Here is a 22,337-nt window from a genome sequence, read left to right on the forward strand (position 1 = left end):
AATATATGATGAGAATTGAACTCTATTACGGTAGAGACAAATCTGTTTATCATGTTAATTCTGTTTTTATTTGTCTTTATCTTTAATTTATTTTTATTACTAGTTTGTTTTACACTTTGTTTTACATATCTAACAATAAATTTTACTGTTTCAACAAAAAAAAAACTACAAATTTTACATATCACAAACTCTTAAGGTATCCGAGCTTTTCAAGTAGACCCAAAATTAAATCAACTCCAACTCAAGAGGGTTATGCCTGAAGTTTGTGTGTGTATGAAACACGTGTGTGAATTTTTTGTGGGTGTGCAAAGAACGTATGCGATCTTGTGTATGCGTGAAACACATTGTAAACTATTCAGTTTTTCGTTTTCTGAAATTCAATTTTTTTTCTCAAAGGGATTATGCATTGGTTCCCTATTTAGCTCCAACGGCTATGGGACTTCCCCACATGGCCGTTAGAACCCCAACGATCAGGTCGGGAGGCCTTCAGTCGTTTGAGGGTTGTCTTGGGTGTTAACCCTTAAGTGTCCCGGGTGGGCTGCTTCATATTGGGGAGTCATCAACACTCCTTAAGAGGGGGTGGGGGGCACCTATTAGTGTTACTAGCTCCTTGCCCCTCAAATTTTCAAAGATTGTTAAAAGTGTCCCCCTAAGATTGAGTATTCCTAGTTTTGTGTTTGGCTTGAAATGAGTTGAAATTGGTCCACCAATTTTACATTTTCTCTTTTTCTTCATCTTCTTCCGTTCTGGGTCGTCCAAATCACAAATCTTGTTCTCTTAAAGTTCAGTTTACATGCAATAAATTTTTGAAGACATTGAGATTCCGGTTCTATCGGTGCTTTAAATAAGTTTGTATTTTCTTTTGGTTGAAATTAGTTGAGAATACTCAACAAGTTGAAAGAAGATGCTCTTTTATGATTTATACTTGAATTTTTGCTTGAAATCCATTAGTCTTAACCAACGATGAACTTGAATGATTTTGTTAATTTTGAAAAAAATATTTGTAGATTGGCCGACTACACAATAAGTCTAGACATTTTTCGATATAATAATTGGTGGATTTGAACTAATTTTATTTGAAGTGTCAAAACAGACAGGAATAAGGTCCCCCAAACTTATAACAAATATGGAACACATACCCCAAAGGCCAAAACTTAAAGATTTGGCCCCTTTGAGCTCAAATTCAAGATTCTGGGCATAGAAATCAAGTTATACAATAGAATTGGTAACACCTGATCATTTTTAACCCTTGTTTTAACTTTTAAAACCTAAAAATACAGCGATCTCTTTCGTCAAGTGTTTTCAATTGGATCTCCATAGAGGTAAATTCTTCTTTCTCTCTCTCTCTCTAAAATTTTGTAATGCGTTTCTGTAATGATCTTCACGTTTGATTTGTGCTACCTTTTTCGTTAACACGTTAATCTTTTATACTTTGTTGATTGAGATTCAATGTTAGGTCTAACGTAATCAAATTTAGCTTCAATTCCACTCTGATTTTGTTAGAGTACCCCACCATTCTCGTTGGATCTTTCTGGGTTTTCAAGCTTTCTCTCTCTTACTTTTCTTTTTCTTTTTTAATCTGAAACGGTGAAAGTCATATGTTTAGGACTTAGGTTAAAATCGTCACATCATGAACCCATAGAATAACAATTTTTTTTAATGAAAATAGGGTTTTCACTTTTCAAGAAGAAATGAATTAAAAATTAAAACTTGATGATTTGATGACATGGGTTTATTAGAAAAAGAGTTTTCTGATCTGGGTTTTTAATTTGTTAGAGAATTTTTCAAGTTTTTATGGAATTTTAAATTAGACAAATTGGGGGAAAATTTGTTCTTGCTTTGTTTAAATTAGGGTTTTATGGTTTTGCACTCCTATCTAGTTATATTAAAGATTAATTAATTTTATTAAGTTTGAAGTTAATGTAATTACTATTAATTTTCAACTTAAAAGATCCATTAAATTTCATTTCAGTTTTGCTTTTGTGAGTTCTTGCCAATTGTCTATGTAGTTAGGGTTTTTGTCTTAACATGGAATTCATCTCTATTTTATTAAAAATTAGGTTTTTATTGCTTTACGGCGAAGGTTGTGTTGGAAAAAAACGAAGTGGAATTGATTATTCAAGTTCTGTTAAAAGAGGAAAAAATAAATGTATTAGTTTTGTCGGTTAGTTTTGAGGTGGGTCTTCAAACGTGTTGAATGTTCCTGTTTACCAGTTAAATCAACTTTGCTTGTTTGATTGTTTCTTAGAAAGCTGAAAGGGGTTAGATATTTCAACAGGAAAAAAGGGTAGATCTGAGTTTAGGTTTTGGGTATTTAAAGGAGGTCCAGGTCTTCTTGTTTTCTCACAGGAAAGTTTGTAAAAACTATTCCATCTCTCTTCTTTCTAAAGATCTACTATTTTCAAGCATTTGTCTCTCTGAAGTCAAAGGTAAGAAGATATTTTAAAGGGTAGTAAAATTTAACTGATTTTTGTATTTCCATCTAACCCATGAAGGAATTTTCATAATTTAAAGGGTGGTAAAACTTGTCTAAGATTTTCATAATTTGATTGCATTTGTAATTTTTTTTACCCTAATCTTTACTATTGGCCTCTAATGGCTTTAACAATTTTCTTCTTAATTGATCTCTGATAGTTTTGGAGTTACTTTTGTTTTAATTTCTTGTTTTGTGTTTGAAGGATACTGAAAACTGTGCCGTATGATCCCCAGATCTGTATTCTATCTCGCATTGTTGTGAACCCAAATTTTCTTTTACTCGGGTTTCCATGATTTCCATATATAAGTTGTTTGTTTTCATTATTCTCACTCCTGAGTCGTGACTCCTCGAGAGGAATTGGGTAGGAGATTGATTGGTTTGAAATCAAAAGATAGATCTTTGTTCATAGTTGAAAGCTAGGTGAAGAAGCTTGGGATTTGTGGTTGCTTTATTTGGTTATATTTTTCATGTATGGTTTTTATTCCTGGGTATATTATGTTTGAATAGAGTATTCTGTGTTTATGATCTGAGCTGGATCATCCAAGGAGGGATGAACAGGCCGAGCTGACTATGGAAGATCCCTAGAGAGGGATCTCTGGGCTAGGGATCGTTCATAGACGGCTCGATTGTGGCACCGTCTGTGACTCCAGTCACCTTAAGATTAAGTTTGAAATTCACATGTTTTATACATGTAAGCTTGTGAGTTTATATGCATGCTCTAAGTCTGCAAATTTTCTTCCCATTTTACTGATCTGTGGGATTCTCCTACAAGCCAACGAAAGAAAATTCGAGAAGCATTTGTGGTTTGACTCAAACATCAATAAAAATGTTTGGTTTATTAGGATACCTAAACTTCCTTTATCACAGGTTAAAGCAATCAGGAAAGAAATATGGTGAAGATCTGCTGCATTGGAGCTGGTTATGTTGGTGGGCCAACCATGGCTGTGATAGCACTCAAGTGCCCGGCAATTGAAGTGGTGGTAGTTGACATTTCTGTACCTCGAATCACGGCTTGGAACAGCGACCAACTTCCAATCTATGAACCAGGTTTGGAGGATATAGTGAAGCAATGCAGAGGGAAGAACCTCTTTTTCAGTACAGATGTTGAGAAACATGTAGCAGAGGCAGATATCATCTTTGTCTCAGTTAACACTCCAACTAAAACCCGTGGACTTGGAGCAGGCAAAGCTGCCGATTTGACCTACTGGGAAAGTGCGGCTAGAATGATCGCCGATGTTTCAAAATCCAACAAAATTGTTGTTGAAAAATCAACAGTTCCAGTTAAGACAGCTGAGGCCATTGAAAAAATTCTGACCCACAATAGCAAAGGGATCCAATATCAAATTCTCTCGAACCCAGAGTTTCTTGCTGAGGGAACTGCCATTGATGACCTTTTCAAGCCTGATAGAGTTCTTATAGGTGGACGGGAGACACCTGAAGGACAGAAAGCAATCAAAGCATTGAAAGATGTTTATGCCAACTGGGTGCCCGAGGATCGAATCATTTGCACCAATCTCTGGTCCGCTGAGCTTTCAAAGCTTGCTGCTAATGCGTTTTTGGCTCAGAGGATCTCATCTGTTAATGCAATGTCAGCTCTTTGTGAAGCAACTGGTGCAGATGTAGCAGAGGTTGCTCATGCTATTGGTAAGGACTCAAGAATTGGACCAAAGTTCTTGAATTCCAGTGTCGGGTTCGGTGGATCTTGCTTTCAGAAAGATATTCTCAACCTTGTTTACATCTGTGAATGTAATGGCCTCCCGGAAGTAGCAAACTACTGGAAGCAAGTCATTAAGATCAATGACTATCAGAAGAGTCGATTTGTGAATAGGGTTGTTTCTTCAATGTTCAACACTGTTTCTGGCAAGAAAATTGCTGTACTTGGTTTTGCCTTCAAGAAGGATACTGGAGATACGAGAGAGACACCTGCAATCGATGTTTGCAAGGGGCTTCTGGGCGACAAAGCCCGTGTCAGCATTTACGATCCACAGGTAACTGAAGATCAGATTCAGAGGGATCTTTCATTGAACAAATTCGATTGGGATCACCCAATTCATCTGCAGCCAATGAGCCCCACAACTAAGAAGCAAGTTAGTGTTGTCTGGGATGCTTATGAGGCCACAAAGGATGCCCATGGAATCTGCATTCTCACAGAGTGGGACGAATTCAAGAACCTCGACTACCAGAGGATTTACGACAATATGCAGAAACCTGCTTTCGTATTTGACGGAAGGAACGTCGTAAACTCAGAGAAGCTCAGGGAGATCGGTTTCATCGTGTACGCTATCGGCAAGCCCCTGGATTCATGGCTTAAGGATATGCCTGCTGTGGCATAAGAAGAGAACAAGAAAGTAGATTGAAAAATGGCAAGGAAGAAGTTTTTCAAGGAGAAAATTTTATGTTTCACTACAATTTTTTTTTTCAGAATATTAATTGCATTTAGGGAATGGGTAACTGGAAGTACTGAGTAAGATGGGATGAAGACAACCTACCCACAAGTATCTTTGGGTAGTGGTAGGAGAGGAATGAAGCCTCTAGGTTTTGCTTTTACTACTATATTACTTACTACTAGTATATGTGATGATAAAGACACTTGTTTGTTGTTTACATTTTAAAAGTTGTTTTACTTTGGTTTAAAATAAGATAATCATACATGAATTCTTCACGAATTTAATAAAAGTTTTGTATTTCTATCATCTTTTACCGTATGCTCGAGGTTAAGTTGGTGTTTTAACATACTCGTTTGAGTGTGATTCGCTTTAATCTAAGTCGTCAAAGTTTGATTTATTTTGGTCATTTAAACCGTAGTCATTTCGGGTTATTTCAGGGATGGGTTATGATATATACTTATTTAATCCGTGGACTCATAAGATGCAAAACAAACATTCTCATATCTCGAGTAAATTCAGATACAACTCACATGTATATCTTTAAACGGGAGTGAACAAAGTTGGGATCTACTCATTTCTAAAAAGACTTGCCCATAATCAAGAGTCTATGATAGGAGTAAGAATCACCAAGACTTAACTATCAAACGATGGGTCAATATCGCATGAACTTTAGAGTCAAACTTCGATTAAAAGTTATGTATGACACCAAAGAAATATATTATGTGGAAATATATTCATTTTGCATAAGATCCACATAAGTAACTTGGTAGGAGTGACAAATAAGTGTTGGAGCGGAGCGCATCTGAAGTCCTAACATACTAAAGTCAACTAGTCTAGTATCTCAAAATCCAAAGCCTGCCATGCCAAAGACTAAACCGTGGTGGGCCGAGACATCCCAATTCACCACTTAGTTGTCCTGCACAATGAGTTTGTGGGTCGACACGACCAATTGACCACCACTGTAATTTGGTACTAAACACACAAATTCTTACTCGTCCACTCAGACAAATCGATCACGCAATATGTGATCAATGAAATAACGCTTCCTGGTCTGCCAATCCAGAGAAAATCATTCATTCCTACAGAAAAAAAGATCCAATCTCTCTCTCTCTCTCTCTATCTTTTTCGACCTATGTGTTAATTCGCTCTCAAGCCAAACCTTTCTTCTTCTCCTTGTTTCAAACAAGTGCCACCAAAACCCTCAAAGGTAAAGTTCTAATCACTTCCAATCTCTCTATTTTCTTATACATTTAATCTTCATGAATCATAAAGGTCAGTTTTTTCTGCATGTTTTTTTACTTCTTTTACTAATGCTTATTTGAAGCAAATTTAAGGTATTCAACTGAGAAATTGATTTTCTCTTTTCTCTTACAGAGATTGAGAAATTTCCTATTCATTTGAGGGAATTGGAAAGTGGGTTTTCCTTGTTATTCAACTTTTTTTGATTGATTAATTTGATTGAGCTGATTCGGAGGGGTTTCAATTGCTCTGATTCCTAGTTAGGCCATGGAATTTGGTTTTATTAAGTTTAGGTATCTAATGAGATGTTGATTCATTGTCAATTTATAGATTTGCAGTTTCTACTCACTAAAGCTGTTTCTAGTATTAGCTGTTGTGAGGTACTTTTAGTTCTCTGGGTTCAAAAATTGGATTTTTATTAATATTTTAAAACTACATATTTGATTCAATTGAATTGAGAGCAACCCCCCCAAACCAAAGAGGTCATGGGATCGATTCTTGATGCTATGGTTCTCGTTTCGGATTATGCCAATTTATAGATTGTAAATAAAGTGAGGTGTTTTTTTATATGCCTTTAGGGCACTTCATGACAGTTATGAGCTTATTATCCAATCGTTGTCATGGCATCGTGAATAGGTGTCATTCAATGTAATTGTGGGCTATAGTCTCCCCTTAATTGAAAGGAAAAAACCTAAGACCTTATACTGCATCATTTAACTTTAAGATTTTGTTAATATAAGAAGTATTAAACTAAAATAGCCTGTTTGAATTGTTATGGATAATGGACAAACTCTCATTTAGGCTGTATTCTTTTGGTACATGCAAAATTCGATCATGATGAAATTAGTTGAGTTGTATCAATAGTTTTTGTGCTTTTCAGGAACTAGTTCTACCAAGATTATCATGGGGCCTCAGTTTTTAGCTAATTGAGTTTCACTTACATTGGCTCGTACGACATTTTTACATCGATAATGTGAAAATTGGATGTGGCCACCATGCGTTCATCTGGAATGTCGCAGTGGGTTGTCGTATGTTTCTTAAGTCCTATGTCAAAGACACAATATCCATTTCATACTCTAGCTTTCAGTGAACATGTTCCTCATATTATTACCGACGTTCATTGGTTTGTCGTATGTTTCTTAAATCATCTGTCAAAGACACATATGAGATCCTGGCTGTCATTTTTTACTCTACTTTTAGTGAATAACACCCGTTTTTTTTAACTATTTTGCATTTGTTAGTGGCATGCTTCTTAAACTGTTTGTCAGTGACAAATAGGGGAATCCTAAGTATTGTCCATTTGGTAGTATGATTGTTAGCGAATATGTTATTAGTACTATTACTTTATGATATCGATTCTTTACTAGGTTTCTGGTTGGCTAAGGAGATAATATTGGTTTTCCGAGTTTATGCTTTTTGCTGTTGATGCATCTTTATTTTATTTATTGCAGCTGAAGAAAGAAGCAGAGACACTATTACAAGGATCATGTCATTTTTCTTGTTGACGTGGGATACTATAAAATAATCCAAATAATTAGCCAAGACGAAGCAAGGTATTTATCTTGGTATTTTTTTTCTTTGTATATTGAGTTTAGTTGCTATTATAAAGTTGACAGGGATTACCTATTAGTTTCGTAAAGGACAACCAACTAAACCACAATTAATTCTCTTGATCATAATCTTCTGTCTTCTAACACAATGATTTAATTGTACTACACGGTGATGTAATTGTACTACTCATACGAGCATCATAACTTGAGATACATTTTCCTTTTTTATTGTGCTATACTGTTGTAACTCTGGGTGTAAAAGTGGGTTACAATTAAGCAACTTATCATGTTAAGGAGTGAATGTTTCATAGCTGAAGTAGTGGCCCTTACTTGAGAAATCTCAATTCCTAGGTTTGCACACGTTTATATAGAAAATAATGGAACTCTAACTTATTTTTCGTTCCGGTCTACATATTTCAACTAAACAGAGTATTAGAGACATAATTAATTGTGTAAATTTATGGGGGTCAACCTATATCTATAGATGCACAGCCCACACCAATTAGTTTCCTTAATTTAAGCTTAAAAGTAGTAAACTAGTAATCAGAAATATAATGCAGGGTAGGTAAATTTGAAAATCTTTGGGATGTTCCTTGGGTGTGTCGGCCATGACAAATGAGTACATTTTAACTTCAAATTTCAAGCTGTAAAACATGAATCAAAAGTCATCAAGATTATCTTTAGAAATATTTTGTGAAGTTTGGATTGAGCTCATGAATTTACCTAGGTCAATTATGACTCCTCTTCAAAATCCTTTGCAAGGGGTGGAGTGTGACGAACCATACATAAATGATTTATCCCTCGTTTGTGTCATGAATGCTATGAGGTTCCTATCCAAATAAAAGGATTTTACAGGCAGATATAGTATTAAGCTTGAATGATTTAACTTGCTGAAATTTGAATTAATTTGGTGTTCATTTTTCTGCTTTCTTTTATGGGAAACGAATTGCCGCGGCATTAGACTATTCCTCTAGAAGCATGCAGTCTTTAAATATGTGCTACTTCAGAATCCGAGAACTTGACAGATCTATTAATCATACATCAAAAGAACTTCTTGGATACTTAATTCGTAGCTTGGTAAATCTTAAATGCTAGAAAGACATTCGTATACTTTTAAGAGCACATGATATCTATTTTTTCCGCTTAAAGAAAGCAAGTATAAATTTTTCTTTTTTTAAAGATGAAAATGTATTCTCAAATTTTTCTCGCTCACTATTCTTGAACATTAATGTTGTATTGCGCAGCTATGGATACCAGTGGAAGGAGCTCAAATAGTAGATGTTCTGGATCTTCAGCTGGTAATATAGACGAAATTGTCGAACAAACTATGGAAGATGAGATTGAGGAAACCTTAAATGATGATCATCAAAGAATAGCAGGAGATTTAGATAAACAAAATGAAGTCGATCTCAATAAATTAGAGGACTTAATCTATGAAGGTATGGTGTTTGAATCAGAAGAGAAAGCATTTGACAGATATAGTGAGGTTGCTCGAAGAGCGGGTTTTAGTGTTCGTAGGGACAAATTAGTTAAAAGGGCAAATGGAACAATGCGGAAACGTGTTTTCGTATGTTTTAAACAAGGTATACGTAAGAAAGATAACCGATATCAGTATGTGAGAAAGGAACGACCACAAATAAGAACTGGTTGTATGGCGCGGATGGTTATTAAATATGAAAACGAGAACAAATGGGTTGTTACTGATATCATTTATGAACATAACCATCCTCTCCCGACTACATCAAAATCATATAGATTAAGACCACAAAGAAGAATAGCAGAGGCTCCTATTGCTGAAGTTGAAAACTTACATGCTGTAGGGACTTTCCCAGATGGCTCCCAAAAAATCATCCGGCAACAATTGGATCGGCACGAGAGTCTTGGAAATAAACAAGTAGCTAATGGAAATCATATCCAAAATAAAGGGAAAAAACTTGGGAAGGCGGATGTACGTGCACTATTAGATCATTTCACAAGGAAGAAAATGGAAAATCCGACCTTTTTTTATTCCATGATAGTTGATAAAGAAAATCAGGTGACTAACGTTTTCTGGGCAGATGCAAGGTCAATCATGGACTACAGTTACTTCGGAGACGTTGTTATTTTTGATACAGCTTATCGAACTAACGTCAATGGCTGGCCGTTTGCACCATTTGTTGGGGTTAATCATCATAAGCAGACGATCTTATTTGGTGGAGCTTTAATATTAGACGAGTCCACAAAGTCTTTCATCTGGTTGTTTGGAACATGGCTAAAAACAATGTCCGGACAAAAACCCAAAACAATCCTTACAGATCAGTGTTTAACAGTTTCCAAGGCCATCTCTATTGTGATGCCAGAAGCACAACATCGCTTTTGTGTGTGGCATGTATTGGAGAATGCCTCTAAGCATCTTTCTCATGTTTACTGGATCTCGGGCTTTCTACATGATTTCAACAAGTGTATATATGGTTACGGGACCGAAGAAGAATTCATTTCTGCGTGGGAGAAGATGTTGCATGATTATAAACTGGTAGGAACAAAATGGTTAAATGATTTATTTGACGCTCGTCAGAAATGGGCATTAATTTGTGGACGTGACACTTTTTGTGCCGATACAGCTACTACTCAGCATAATAAATGTATAAACAAGTTCTTAAAGAAGTTTGTAAAAAGAAAATACACTTCTACAGAGTTTCTTGCACGTTATGAGAGGGCTCTTGGTTCTTGGCGTGAGAGAGAATTGCATGAAGATTTTCTGTCCATTCAAACAACCCCAAATTTGCTATTTCCAGCACCGATGTTAATGCAAGCTGCAGAAAAGTACACACGGGCTGCATTTGAAATGTTTGCAGATGAGTACAAAGAATGGATTTTGTGTAAGGTAGAAGATCTGTGTGCTGATGGGATATGCTACAAGTATGAAGTTACGCAAGAAAAACAGTCAAAAGGCCTGGTTACAATCAATCCTTCTAGTTGTCAAGTTGTTTGTAGTTGTAAGAGATTCGAGTTTGTTGGAATCCTATGTCGCCATATTATAAAGGTACTGTATCATAGAAATATCCATGATCTCCCAGTTCAATACGTTTTAAAAAGATGGTCGAAAGATGCTAAGCTGGGGGTTGTAAGAGACAGAGAGGGGAACCCAATTCAAAATGATTGCAACTCGTTAATGTTTTTACGTTATAATGAGCTCTTCCAAAAGGCTGTTGAAATTGCAAAAAAGGGTGCCCTTAATCAACATGTTTATTCGGTCGCCACACGCGCCATGGACAATGCCATGGCAGAAGTCGAAGCTGCTAGTAAAGTAACTGAAATAGGTCTTGAAGATGGTTTGCAAACAACTCTAGTAACTCGGTCTCATCATACACCAGTAAGTTTTGGGGAAAGAGTGGCTGTGGCAGAAGGAAGTGAGGGAAGTGGCTTATTCAGTGGTAGACTAACAACTTGCATGCATATAGGACAAAGGAAGAAATCTCGAAATGACATTGTTGAATCGAGCAGTGACCCTAACATGAGTGATTTAAGACAAGAAACAGGTAATACAGGTTGCGAAAACTTATTTTTTTTAGTGGTATTAGCTTATATAATTTGTTGTTAACAAATTTCTTGATCATAGTGCAAAATCATATCGTACTAGCTACGGCGAAGAGCAATGGATCACTTATTCAACCAAGTATTCAGTTGAATGCCGCACCCAACTCCGTTCCCATGTCAGAGTCGATGCAATTTTTCTATCCCATTATGCGCCCCAACTTGCCTTATATTCCGAGTCCATACACACAGGTATTAGCTAATGTGTTCTAATCTAATGTATCTAAATTTTTGGGGGCCGAGTGATTTGTTTTTGAAAGAAAGACTGAATAAATTGAAAAAGGTGTATGTACAAAATAGAGTTTGTGGTCCTAACTAGAGGGCATGACCGAAGGTAATCAAGTTACAAAAAACCTTGATTATTTATGCAAAAAGTACCAAAAGGTATACATATTTTTACTCAAAGCTTCCCAAGCAGTGGTGTAGTCAGTGTAGGTTAAAAATCTCTCCTAACTCTATCTAATGTTGGTTCATCTCTTCATAACTACAGGGATCCAGTATTCCTGGGATCGAGTCCTATCCATTTACCACTAATAATATTCCAGAGGTAAGGGCTGGTGGTTTCGTTCTTTAAACTAAAAAGTTACCATCTTTGATATGTTTGCTTTGAAAACATATCAAGCTCACTTGAGTTCCAGAAATTTCATTTTGCAGGCCCATTTTGTTTCCAGTAAGCCACAGTTCCTAGCAAATATGCACACACAACCAACTTTTCCGAACACTGGGTTCAAGTCTCATCAGGTGGGTTTAAACTGTCAAATCAGTATGTATACACTACGTATTCATTGTTACTTATGTAACATATATACTGCGATTCCAATATAGGTACGCTATCAGACACCGGTATGAAGTGTCTGATATGGCAATGCAAGGAAAACTCCAAAACATGGACACAATTGACTTTTATTGCACTAGTTATAAATTGAAGTGAATCGAGAAGGGCTTTTTTAATTTCTCTTCATTTGTTCTAATCTTACCTCTATTTTTTACTTTATTAGTTTGATTAGTTGTTAATTGCTTGTCGGTTTAGAATAAGTTTTAGGTAGTTTCTTAATTAAATTGGGATTCTTTGTAGAAGTTAAAGAAAAAGATCCCTTTGTTGCTGTTAGGAGTATTTAGAAGCAATGTCTCGTTATTATATTTTATATCCGAAAAGATCTAAAAAATTACTAGGCATCACAATTGCATATATATATATATATATATATATATATATATATATATATATATATATATATGTATATATATATGTATACACGTTAGTGAAAATATCTTTTGTTCAAGTCATTTGAAGATTTATGAGTTTCAACAGTAAATATTAACAATTCTAGTCGTGTTCTATCTCTACTTTATAGACCGTAAACCTTTTGTTGAAATTTCCACAAATGCGTTCAAATCAGATATTTACTTAATCTGTTACCTGTTAACTTCAGGACCGGCCATTGTAAATACACAAATAATTTTAATCTATAGTGGTATCCTGTGGACATAACATGATAAGTGCGCACGAGATGTACACACATGATTTCATATTACACCATTGAAGTAACTGGCAGTACCCATATCTTACAAAAAAAAGTATTAAAAAGGTGTATCCGTTGTTAATAGCTTACAACGATATAAAATTCAGGTATCATATGGAGAGTCACGGGTTCCAGCTATTTACCAACATTCTTCTATGCCACCCAGGTTTGAGTCCGGCCAGGTAATATTTATCAATTGTTATTTCTTGAATTATCATGTTTACTACACGAAAGTCGAAATTGGAATGTACCGAATCAAAGTAATCATGGTCATAATCTTGTCTAGCAGTTAAGCCCTCATGGTGCACTAGAACATTCAACATATATGGATCTTCGAACAACTCCAGGTGCTCTAGGTATCAATTCTAGTGAGGTAAATCTTTTGGTGCAAGTTATGGTTCTTACTTTATGTTTCATCCTGATACTAATCTTTTTGGATGTTATACAGGAGTCGTCAGATTCTGATGAATCTCAGTTTTCACCACTAGGAAATTGAACTGGACTCTCAAGTGAACTATTCAGGAATATCAGTATGAATCACCAACAATCAAGTAATATCCGAGTTGGACGAGAACATTAGTTTGGTAGAATTAGACTGACATATGAGATCGTGATAGGTATTAAAGATGCATATGGTTTATTCAGTTGGATGTATAAAAGGATAATATTGATCAAGAGGTTTGTTCATTAGGATTCTCAATCTCTTCCACAATTGGTAAAATCCGAGTTTTATATTACATTAACTTAGATTATGAGAGATACTTGATATTTTGCAGATCTTTGATTCGAAGTGGCACGGGATTGCATCTCCGACAAAGTAATAAACCAATAAGCAAGTTGCTCTATTGAGACGTAAGTAATGTTAAACTTATTTATTTGTCATCCTCCTCCCCTCATGCTCACGAACTTATAGCGAACTCTACTGAATACTGAGGAGCCACAGGATTCGTTTGAAGGTTTGAGCATATACATCTAATATGACTGAAGGTCTCTTTACAAAGATTTCGAGATTATGAAGAGTGAAATGAATTTATTTATTTCAATATATATACTTGTTGTATACTCCTTAGTAGTAAGTTGTGATATTGGAAAACTGCATAACAAATTGATTTTTGTTGGTAATGGAAGGCTCTTCTTTTTGTTAAGTAATGGTGCTTATAATTATATTTTTATCAAATGCGTTTTGTTTATGTTTAAGTTTCATACTTATTAGTTTTAGTTTTGAATGACCTAAGCTAATTTGGATCCCCAATATTTGGCCGTAGAAACCAAAATTCTTTATAAAAATAGGCAGGGCCGTAGAAAATGCCTACTTTCTTGATTTCTTCTGTACTTTGGGTGTCTGAGTAGCATTATCCTTTAAAAATATTATTTCTTCTTCCACTCCTTACACCACTGACTGACCATCACCACTTCTCTCACACTGTTTCTGTCTCCTCATCTTTCTCACACCTTTTTATTTTTTATATCGTCTCTGTATCTTTCTCATGCTTTCGTTTGAGACGAGGGATAGATGTTTCAGGCAAAGCATTCGATGAGTGTGTCGCCTGGCATCCTAAGATCCTTCAGGAGTTTGAAATCCTATTTGAGGGTTTGAGACGTCAGAGCGAACTCTCCATGAGGGTTGTTAGAGGTGGTGGACTGGTGGTGGGAAAGAAACAAATTTTGAGATGTCGCGATAATAGCAGTCTACTAGCAACCCTTCCCTTTTCAGCAGCGTGAAAGAAAAAAAAAAAAGGTGGGGGAGGCAACCAAAATTTTTCCACTGGAATCTTGGATGCAAGAATTCTACAAACATTTTAGGATGCCCATAACCTACACTGATTAGAATCAGAAGACCACAACTTTAAGGTAATTTCCTATTTTCTCATAAAAAAAAAAAGGTAATTTCCTATTTAGCCCCATTTGTGGTCAATTGGTCATTTTTCCCATAAATGTGTCTCATCTTTTGGGTCTCCAATTTTTTTCAAGCTTAACCTTTGGTATATTTTAAAGGATTTTTGAGTTTAAGGTCAAAAAATAAGTGGGGTAATTAGTCATATATCCACTCCTAAATCAATAAATAAAATAAAACCAAAATAAACCGAAAATGTAAAATAAGTCCAAAAATTTACTATTTGGTGGGCCTCATGCATCAATCCTTTACTTTTCTCTCAATTTTGCCCTTTCATAAATATTTTTTAACCATTGGTAAACCAAAGGTTTATAATGGTTGAGTTAATACAATTATTCTTTTCATAAATTTTATGAAAGAATATTTATGGTGGATATTTACTGTTAATCTTTATTTCCAAAACTTATACTATTTTTCTAAAGTAACCTACCAAATCAATGGATATTTACCTACAACTAGTTTCTCTCTCCCAAACACGAGTTTCTCTTTCTGTAACTATATGTTCTTTGAATTCAAGAAAATATATTATTTCCAAAACTGATATTTGTCTAAATTAACCTACCAATTCAATGAATATTTACCTAAAACGAGATGCTCTCTCCCAAAAACGATTTTTTCTCTCTGTAACTCTATGTTCTTTGAACTTTTAGAAAGTATGAATTTGTGATTTGCTTTTTATCTCTACCTCGATCCAATTAAACATCTACAAATTCTTTTGTGAGGTTAAAAAGCAAACTATTTTGCTAGCGTCTTACTGATTCTACTAGCATATTTTACATTCTACTAGCATCTGATGAATGAATTTGATAAAGTAGTTTAAAAAGCAAATACTATTTATCTAGCATCTCATTGATTCTAATAGCAATTTTTACATTCTATTAGCATCGGTTGAATAAATTTGAATGCAGTAGTTTAAAAAGCAAGAATATTTTGCTAGCATCTTATGAATTTGTTACAGTAGGTTAACAAATATTTTTTAGTAATTAAAATATATTATGTGAAATTGTTTTTGTTACATTTTTAGTATTTTACTAGCATTTTCTTGATTCTGTTACCATCTGATATGAATTTGTTACAATAGGTTGATTCTAATAAAATTCTATTCTGGTAGAATCTTATCGAGTCTAACAACATTTTAATATTTTATTTTAACGTTTGTTTTTTCTTACTCTTCACTACTGCAGATGATGAATGAAACCAGCAATCGATTCTCTCTCTCTCTCCCACTCGATGCTTTCACCTTTTTCACTCGGTTTAATTTGGGCGTCGATGATAAATGAAATCAAAACCTAGTTCATATATTAGAAAGTGACGATGCTCTCTCTCTTTCTTCGGTTTGCTTTTGCCCAATTCTAATAGAAATATAAAAGAAAGTATTCTGCTAAACGGTAAAGGCAACTATTTTTCCGGAAGGAAAGTTTGTTTTTGAGAAAATCATTTAATGAATCTCTAAATATTATGGTATATTTTATTTTAGGTTATTTTTTTTTAACTTAGGATAGGTTAGGTAGTAAAAGAGAATGAGAGGATAGACATGTAATTTACTTTGAATGGATTTATTTTCTATTTCAGATTATCTTTGGTCTTTAGACTCATTGATCATGCGATTTTAGACTTAAAACACATCCCCCGTTCACGTGTCTTATTCTTTTTAACTCTCTCTTATTTTTCTTTATGTTAAGGGAATAAATAATACTTACAAACTTTACATAAACTAATGAAAATCCTAATTAAATAATGCCAAGGCGGTACTAGCTTCAAAATGTTCTTTTTTTTTTTGCCGCCGCTTTGGGGAATAAAGAAAATTCTCCAGGGAATAAAGACTTTTCATAAAACTAGTCAAATAAGATTGACTTTTTATGTTTCTTTTTAGAGTTAATTCCTATATGGCCCCCTACTTTGTGACCAGCTTCCTTTATGGCCCCCTTTTTTTCGTAAATTCAAATATGGCCCCCTATTTTCAAGTAAATGTCCTAATTGTCCTTCCTATTTATAAATTTTCAAAATAAAATTAAATACATTCCACCTCACCTCTATCTCCACCTCACATGTCTCTCCACCTCACCTCTCTCTCTCCACTTTTCTTTCTCTCTCTCTCTCCACTTTTCTTTTTCTCTCTCTCTCTCTTTCAACCTCTCCCTCTTTGTCTTCCCCGGCAAGGTCGCCGACCGGAAAATTTTCCGGCCGGCGACCTTGAAAAAAAAAAAAAAAAACTCTCATCTCTCTCTCTCTCAAAAGATTCCGGCGAAGGGGTTACCCTTCGCCGGAATCTGTTGAACCAGACCTAAATCTGAAGGTCTGTTCCGAGCAGACCTTCAAGGGTCTGTTCGAGCAGACCCTTCGAAGGTCTGCTCGGAACAGACCGAGAGAGAGAGATGAGGTGGAGAGAGAGATGAGGTGAGGTGGAAATAAATATGTTTTTAATATTTTATTTAGAAATTAGGAAGGGTATTTACGCCATTTAAATAAAAATAGGAAGTCATATTTGAATTTACGAAAAAAAGGGGGTCATAAAGGAAGCTGGTCACAAAGTAGGGGGCCATATAGGAATTAACTCTTCTTTTTAATGCTAAGGGGCTTCTAATTTTAGAAGATGCTATAAAAAAGGTTCCTCCATCTCATCACCTCTCTCTGCCACTTCATCTTCTCGACACCTCATCATCTTCTCAGGCTTTTGCCGGCCGGAAAATTGACCGGCCGGCGACCTTCAAACACAAAACAAAAAAAAAAACAACTTTTTTTTTCTTGTCTCTCTCTCGAACGGATCTAGAGAGAGAGAAGGAGTTAAATCCTAAATCTAAAACCCCTTTTGTTCAAAGGAGTTAAATCCTTTACACAGTTCAATCAAATTGAAAGAGGGTTCTTCTTCGAGTGTACCTCCTCGGAGACGGCAATGGGATCAGATTGGTATGGTTGATGGTGAGACACAATCCCACCATAATAATTGCTATTTTCATCTTCTTCTCTTGATCTTCTTCCATCAGTCTCTGTTTCTTCATAACTTGTAGTAATAATGGATTCTTCTCCTTGCTTTTGTGGTAACATTTTTTTTTGTTCAAGATTTAAGAACTTTTAAACTCCAAATGGTGTTAAGAAGAGAAAGAATTAAGTTTAGATCTGAAACATAAAAAGGACAATAAGTGAGACAAAATTATCAAATCAAATTAACTTGAGAAAACGAAAGGGTATTACTGAAAAAGCAAAATAGATAACCCAGATCTGAAGATTCTTCAGAAATAAGTGATTTTTACAGAAATAAGGTCATGGGAGCCTTAGAGAGAGAGAGAGGAGCTTAACCCTTTCTGCTTTTTTTTAGGGAGAAGAAATGGGTTGGACAGTCAAGAAGAGTTACAGCAGAGAGAGAGAGAAGATGAATTATTGAATAGGAAATCTTCCTACACTCCGAAATCAGCAATCTTTAATACCCATTATAATTGCTATTTACAGTATCTATTTACAGTACCTGGAGACGAGAGAGAGTTGATTTAGTTCGTGAGAACAAACCTTCCCTCTCTAGATCTGTTCTAGAGAGAGAGAAAAGAAAAAAAAAATTAGAGAGAGTGAGAGGAGAGAGAAAATTTTTTAATTTTTTTTTTTTTTTTTTTATGTTTGAAGGTTGCCGGCCGGAAAATTGGCCGGCCGGCGACTTTCGCAGGAGAAGATGAAGTGGCAGAGAGAACAGATGAGATGGAGGAAAACTTTCAAAAAAATGTATTTTGTATTCCCTATAAAAATTTATTTCCCAGAGAATTTTCAAAAAAATCTGGATTCTCGAGAATTTATTCCCCGGAGAATTTTCAATATTCCCCAAAGCCGCGACCTTTTTTTTTTTTTTTTTGTTTTTTTTTTTTTTTTGTTAAGAGATGCTTCAAAATGTCTTATGAAGTTATGATATATCCGCTTTTCAACAAAAAAAAAAAAAAAAAAAGTTATGATATATCCGTGTGAGGCTTCTTTTCAGACAAAATAAAAAGAAGCATTTGGGTATTTTTTTTTTTTTTCCTCTTTGTCGGTTGAGGGCGGTGTGGTTCACTTCAAAGATTTCATAAATTCACTCTTCATCTCAAAAAACCCTCTTTATCTGATTGAATTTCTCAAGTTTTGGACCTCAACTGAGTTGTGGGTAAGTCTCAATTTCCTTCCTTTAATTCTCTTCTTCTTCTTTATTGAATCTTTTTTCAAGTCTTTCATACTATAAGTCGTCACTGAATCGTAGTAATTCATTGATTTTATATTGTTACTTGATTCTATTGATAATCTAGACTAAATTTAAGTACTGGGTTTTCAGTTGATTACAGGGGCGGAACCAGGATTCTCAGCTAGCCTGGGCAAGATTAAAGTTACTCTAAATTAATTGTGTAAATATTATTTATGTGTCCTAATTTCACATATTATTATGCATATATGCATTAATCTTGATAATTTTTACCTATAATAAAGTAGGTATTAATGTGAGGAACGAAAGAGAAAAGAAGAAAATGAGACTCGACAACGAAGAACTAGTCATTATTTGCAAACAAGTCTTGTCTTTTGCGAGAAAACGATGAAATAGACGAGATAGCGACCTTAAACGCGAGGAAAATAAGAGAAGATAAAAATAACAAATCTCTTGGTCTCCCTCATGGTAACTCTATCTTTCATAACACAAAAATAATAAGGGTGAAATTGAAATTAAAATAATATATAATCACTAGCAGAAGAAAAAAAAAGTAATTTGAGAGTCTATTTTCGAAGCTGGTCAAATTATGGAGGTCATTCTGTGAGTTGGTCATAATAGAAGGACTGAAAAGAACCAACTCTTTACAAGAAAAAAACATGCAAAAATAGGGATGTAAATGCTTTGGAGGGGATTTGAACCTCAGACCTTCGATGCACTAGGCAGCAACCTATCCACTGGGCCGGATACTTGTTCGTGTCATGAGTTTACAGAGGAAGCTAAATATTCCAGCCTGGGCAATGGCCTAGGCTGGACTACACAAAGGTCCGCCCCTGGTTGATTAAAGGTTTTACTTCTTGGGTAGGTGATTTTCAGTCATCTCAGCTTTAGTGAATCATCTTTTCAAAAGAAAGTTGTGATCTTTACTTCAACTTCTATGGTTTTTCTTTCTAAATTGATTTTAGTTGGAAATGATTTCTCTTTTACAGATCTTGTTTTAGTTCTTCTTCTTTAGATGCCTTATGTTTTCATAAGAAAAAACTGATTTTGTTATAAGATTCATCAAGAAGGAATATGGGTTTCCCTAGAAATGATAGCCTTTGAAGGTCATTAATTTTTTATGTAGCTGAAGAAACAGTTCTCATTAATGGTGATTGAGGTTTAGTTGATTTTGGTGCAAGAATTGTGTTTTTATGTAATTGTTTCTTATTTACAACTTTAGGTTAGTGGTAATTGGTTGTAGATTATCTTGAATTGTTGACACATTGATTGCTATGTTAGGGACGGTTTCTGTTCTTGCTTTGTTGGAAATTTCGTTTAAGATGCTGACGTTCTATATAAGCAAAAACTCTATTTATAATCCATCATTCTATAGGTCGATCTCTCATGAATATATTAGCGATTTTCAATTATTCATATCGTCTTATTAATCATCAGACCCTTTATACATCAATCGTGTTCTTATACAGTCCCTGACATATATAGGAAGCTTAAATGTTTGATGATCGTATTGTAATGGCGAATCGAAATGCCACGAACTCGACCACGGGTCCTTCTCAGGCGTCGACCAACCAGCAGACAGGGCCCTCCTCACAGGGCCCTGTTGCAATTCTATGGGACATTGAGAACTGTCCTGTCCCTAGCGGTGTTCGTCCCGAAGATGTAGCTGGGAACATTAGAAAGGCATTGCGATTTCACCCCAATATTGAAGGAGCTGTTACAATGTTTTCTGCCTTTGGAGATTTTAATGCCTTCCCGAGACGACTTAGAGAGGGTTGTCAGAGAACAGGTGTGAAACTCGTAGACGTTCCGAATGGAAGGAAAGATGCTGCTGATAAAGCTATCCTAGTTGATATGTTTCTCTTTGCACTTGATAACCGTCCACCATCTTCAATCTTATTGATATCTGGGGATGTCGATTTTTCTCCAGCTTTGCACATACTAGGTCAACGTGGGTATACCGTCATCCTTGTCATACCTGCTAATGTGGGGGTTTCGTCTGCCCTGAGTAATGCTGGTAGATTTGTTTGGGATTGGCCTAGTGTGGCTCGTGGAGAAGGATTTGTGCATCCTAAAATTCTCAGCTCTCGTGGACTTTCGGAAGTTTCTGAATGCCTCAAAGGGTGCCATAAAAACAATAATCCAGATGGCCAAAATGATGATGAAGCAATTGTGTATCGAGGGGTGTCCCATAATGAATATGTAGCTCAAATGAACGAGCAGAAGTATACAAACTCGAGGAATTCACAGTCGTTATCAGAATACGACAACAATCTTAATCTTGATTCTCTTCCAAATTCAAGATCAAGAAGTCTTCCGCCTGGTTTAAATGACGTTTCAGGTAACCCAAATGAAAAAGATGACCCCATAATGTGGGTTCAACCCGGAGACATAAATGGTCTGAAAGGTCAGTTAGTTAAGCTACTTGAGCTATCAGGAGGTTGCTTGCCCTTCATTCGTGTTTCTTCAGAGTACAATAGGATTTTTGGCCGGCCCTTATATGTGTCCGAGTACGGAGTTTTTAAGCTGGTTAACCTTCTAAAGAAGATGGCTGACACAGTGGCAATCGAAGGCAAAGGCAATAAGAAGTACGTGTATCTCCGAAACTCGACAGTCAAAACTGGAAGAGTAGGAAACAATATGCCATCATCAAGGAAGAACAAGAAAGGGAAGGGATTTCAAGAAGATACAGTAGAGATCAATGTTTGTCCTGCAACTGGTTGCTCATCTGACGAATTCTCCGACGACGAGAAGGTTGCAGAAACAGAACCGACCTATTTGATGAAGGATCGTCTCAAACAATTCAGACAGGAAACCCAAGAACTTCTTGTGAGTTGCTCATGTAAAATTCACTTGGGAAGTTTCGAAGAGATGTACAAACAACGATACAAGAAATCTTTAGATTATCATAGCTTTGGGGTGAATGAGCTTGAAGAACTGGTTTCCAAGGTGAAAGATTCTGTCAATTTATACGAAGAACATGAAAGCAAGAGGAAATTCCTCGTCCCTAACTTCACCGGCGGCTAATAATCAACTGAGTAATTTTTATAACTTATCTTAGGAGAAGATTTAGATACACACCCCATAATGCAGAATCAACTTTTTTTTCTTATTCTGTTTGGAAATCCATGCATCAAAGTATCAGAGAATGTGTTTTTTTCCTCTTTCTCATAATAAATCTATTGTGGTTTCTTGACTTTCTTGTTCTGTTTTTCCCTTTGGTTGGAAGGGTTTCCATGATAGGAATTGGGGTTTCTAATTAACTGATTAGTTGGTAATCTGTTCGTTAATTTATGAAAGTTTTTATTTGATTTTGTCCCTCTTTGTTGTGTTTGTGGGATCTCAAAACACGCTATCTGGTGTCTCGATGAAAACGAACAAGAGGAATTAATTACCCATGACTATTAATGTTAATAATGTTGAAAGGATTATAAGCATTTGAAGACAAAAAAATGTTTCTTTTTTGTGCAGTGGTTAGACACGGACTCCACCGAAGGTCTCTGAATAGTAGGAACAAATAGACTCGAGATCCCATAGTA

At 35.5% G+C, this 22,337-nt stretch overlaps 3 protein-coding genes and 1 long non-coding RNA gene across 22 annotated transcripts; 3 read left to right on the forward strand and 1 right to left on the reverse strand.

Annotated features, from left to right (window-relative positions):
- The first annotated feature begins 971 nt into the window (after window positions 1-971).
- LOC147553009 (UDP-glucose 6-dehydrogenase 4-like) lies at window positions 972-5,169 on the forward strand. 2 transcript variants are annotated; one of them, XM_086667263.1, is made up of 2 exons: window positions 972-1,322; window positions 3,344-5,169. In XM_086667263.1, exon 2 carries the CDS (start codon window positions 3,367-3,369, stop codon window positions 4,807-4,809), a length of 1,443 nt encoding a protein of 480 aa, XP_086523389.1. In that variant the 5' UTR covers window positions 972-1,322; window positions 3,344-3,366; the 3' UTR covers window positions 4,810-5,169. The 2 variants fall into 2 exon arrangements, with proteins under 2 accessions (XP_086523389.1, XP_086523388.1); XM_086667262.1 differs by having other exon boundaries at window positions 1,317-2,429.
- Window positions 5,170-5,370: 201 nt separating this feature from the next.
- Window positions 5,371-13,893, forward strand: LOC147553010 (protein FAR1-RELATED SEQUENCE 9-like). Of its 17 annotated transcripts, none has more exons than XM_086667258.1 (12): window positions 5,866-6,070; window positions 6,983-7,130; window positions 7,554-7,655; window positions 8,897-11,170; window positions 11,251-11,417; window positions 11,716-11,772; window positions 11,864-11,966; window positions 12,856-12,930; window positions 13,038-13,121; window positions 13,197-13,426; window positions 13,525-13,600; window positions 13,692-13,893. In XM_086667258.1, exons 4-7 carry the CDS (start codon window positions 8,899-8,901, stop codon window positions 11,897-11,899), a joined length of 2,532 nt encoding a protein of 843 aa, XP_086523384.1. In that variant the 5' UTR covers window positions 5,866-6,070; window positions 6,983-7,130; window positions 7,554-7,655; window positions 8,897-8,898; the 3' UTR covers window positions 11,900-11,966; window positions 12,856-12,930; window positions 13,038-13,121; window positions 13,197-13,426; window positions 13,525-13,600; window positions 13,692-13,893. The 17 variants fall into 17 exon arrangements, with proteins under 17 accessions (XP_086523380.1, XP_086523376.1, XP_086523383.1 ...); XM_086667248.1 differs by having other exon boundaries at window positions 11,880-11,966; window positions 13,035-13,121; XM_086667257.1 differs by lacking the exon at window positions 6,983-7,130 and having other exon boundaries at window positions 5,766-6,070.
- Window positions 13,894-16,421: 2,528 nt separating this feature from the next.
- LOC147553011 (uncharacterized) lies at window positions 16,422-18,081 on the reverse strand. Its single transcript, XR_015238561.1, has 3 exons — window positions 17,940-18,081; window positions 17,198-17,759; window positions 16,422-16,507 (listed from the first exon to the last, which is right to left on the reverse strand). It is a non-coding gene; the product is annotated as an uncharacterized LOC147553011 (long non-coding RNA).
- Window positions 18,082-18,537: 456 nt separating this feature from the next.
- On the forward strand, window positions 18,538-21,994 carry LOC147553012 (uncharacterized). 2 transcript variants are annotated; one of them, XM_086667266.1, is made up of 3 exons: window positions 18,538-18,765; window positions 20,080-20,173; window positions 20,284-21,994. In XM_086667266.1, exon 3 carries the CDS (start codon window positions 20,293-20,295, stop codon window positions 21,823-21,825), a length of 1,533 nt encoding a protein of 510 aa, XP_086523392.1. In that variant the 5' UTR covers window positions 18,538-18,765; window positions 20,080-20,173; window positions 20,284-20,292; the 3' UTR covers window positions 21,826-21,994. The 2 variants fall into 2 exon arrangements, with proteins under 2 accessions (XP_086523392.1, XP_086523391.1); XM_086667265.1 differs by lacking the exon at window positions 20,080-20,173.
- Window positions 21,995-22,337: the final 343 nt, after the last annotated feature.

This window comes from Eschscholzia californica, unplaced genomic scaffold, assembly GCF_041429995.1.
Source record: "Eschscholzia californica isolate CP2 unplaced genomic scaffold, dmEscCali1.0.p SCAF_3, whole genome shotgun sequence".
NCBI lineage: Eukaryota > Viridiplantae > Streptophyta > Magnoliopsida > Ranunculales > Papaveraceae > Eschscholzia > Eschscholzia californica.

Excerpts from the sequence above, each read along its gene's own strand:
- LOC147553009 (XM_086667263.1), top strand. The coding sequence starts at position 3,367 with ATGGTGAAGATCTGCTGCATTGGAGCTGGTTATGTTGGTGGGCCAACC.
- LOC147553010 (XM_086667244.1), top strand. The coding sequence starts at position 8,899 with ATGGATACCAGTGGAAGGAGCTCAAATAGTAGATGTTCTGGATCTTCA. Across the intron at positions 11,418-11,715 it reads TTCCGAGTCCATACACACAG|GGATCCAGTATTCCTGGGAT; the intron begins GTATTAGCTAAT and ends TCATAACTACAG. Across the intron at positions 11,967-12,855 it reads CTGGGTTCAAGTCTCATCAG|GTATCATATGGAGAGTCACG; the intron begins GTGGGTTTAAAC and ends TATAAAATTCAG.
- LOC147553012 (XM_086667266.1), top strand. The coding sequence starts at position 20,293 with ATGTTTGATGATCGTATTGTAATGGCGAATCGAAATGCCACGAACTCG.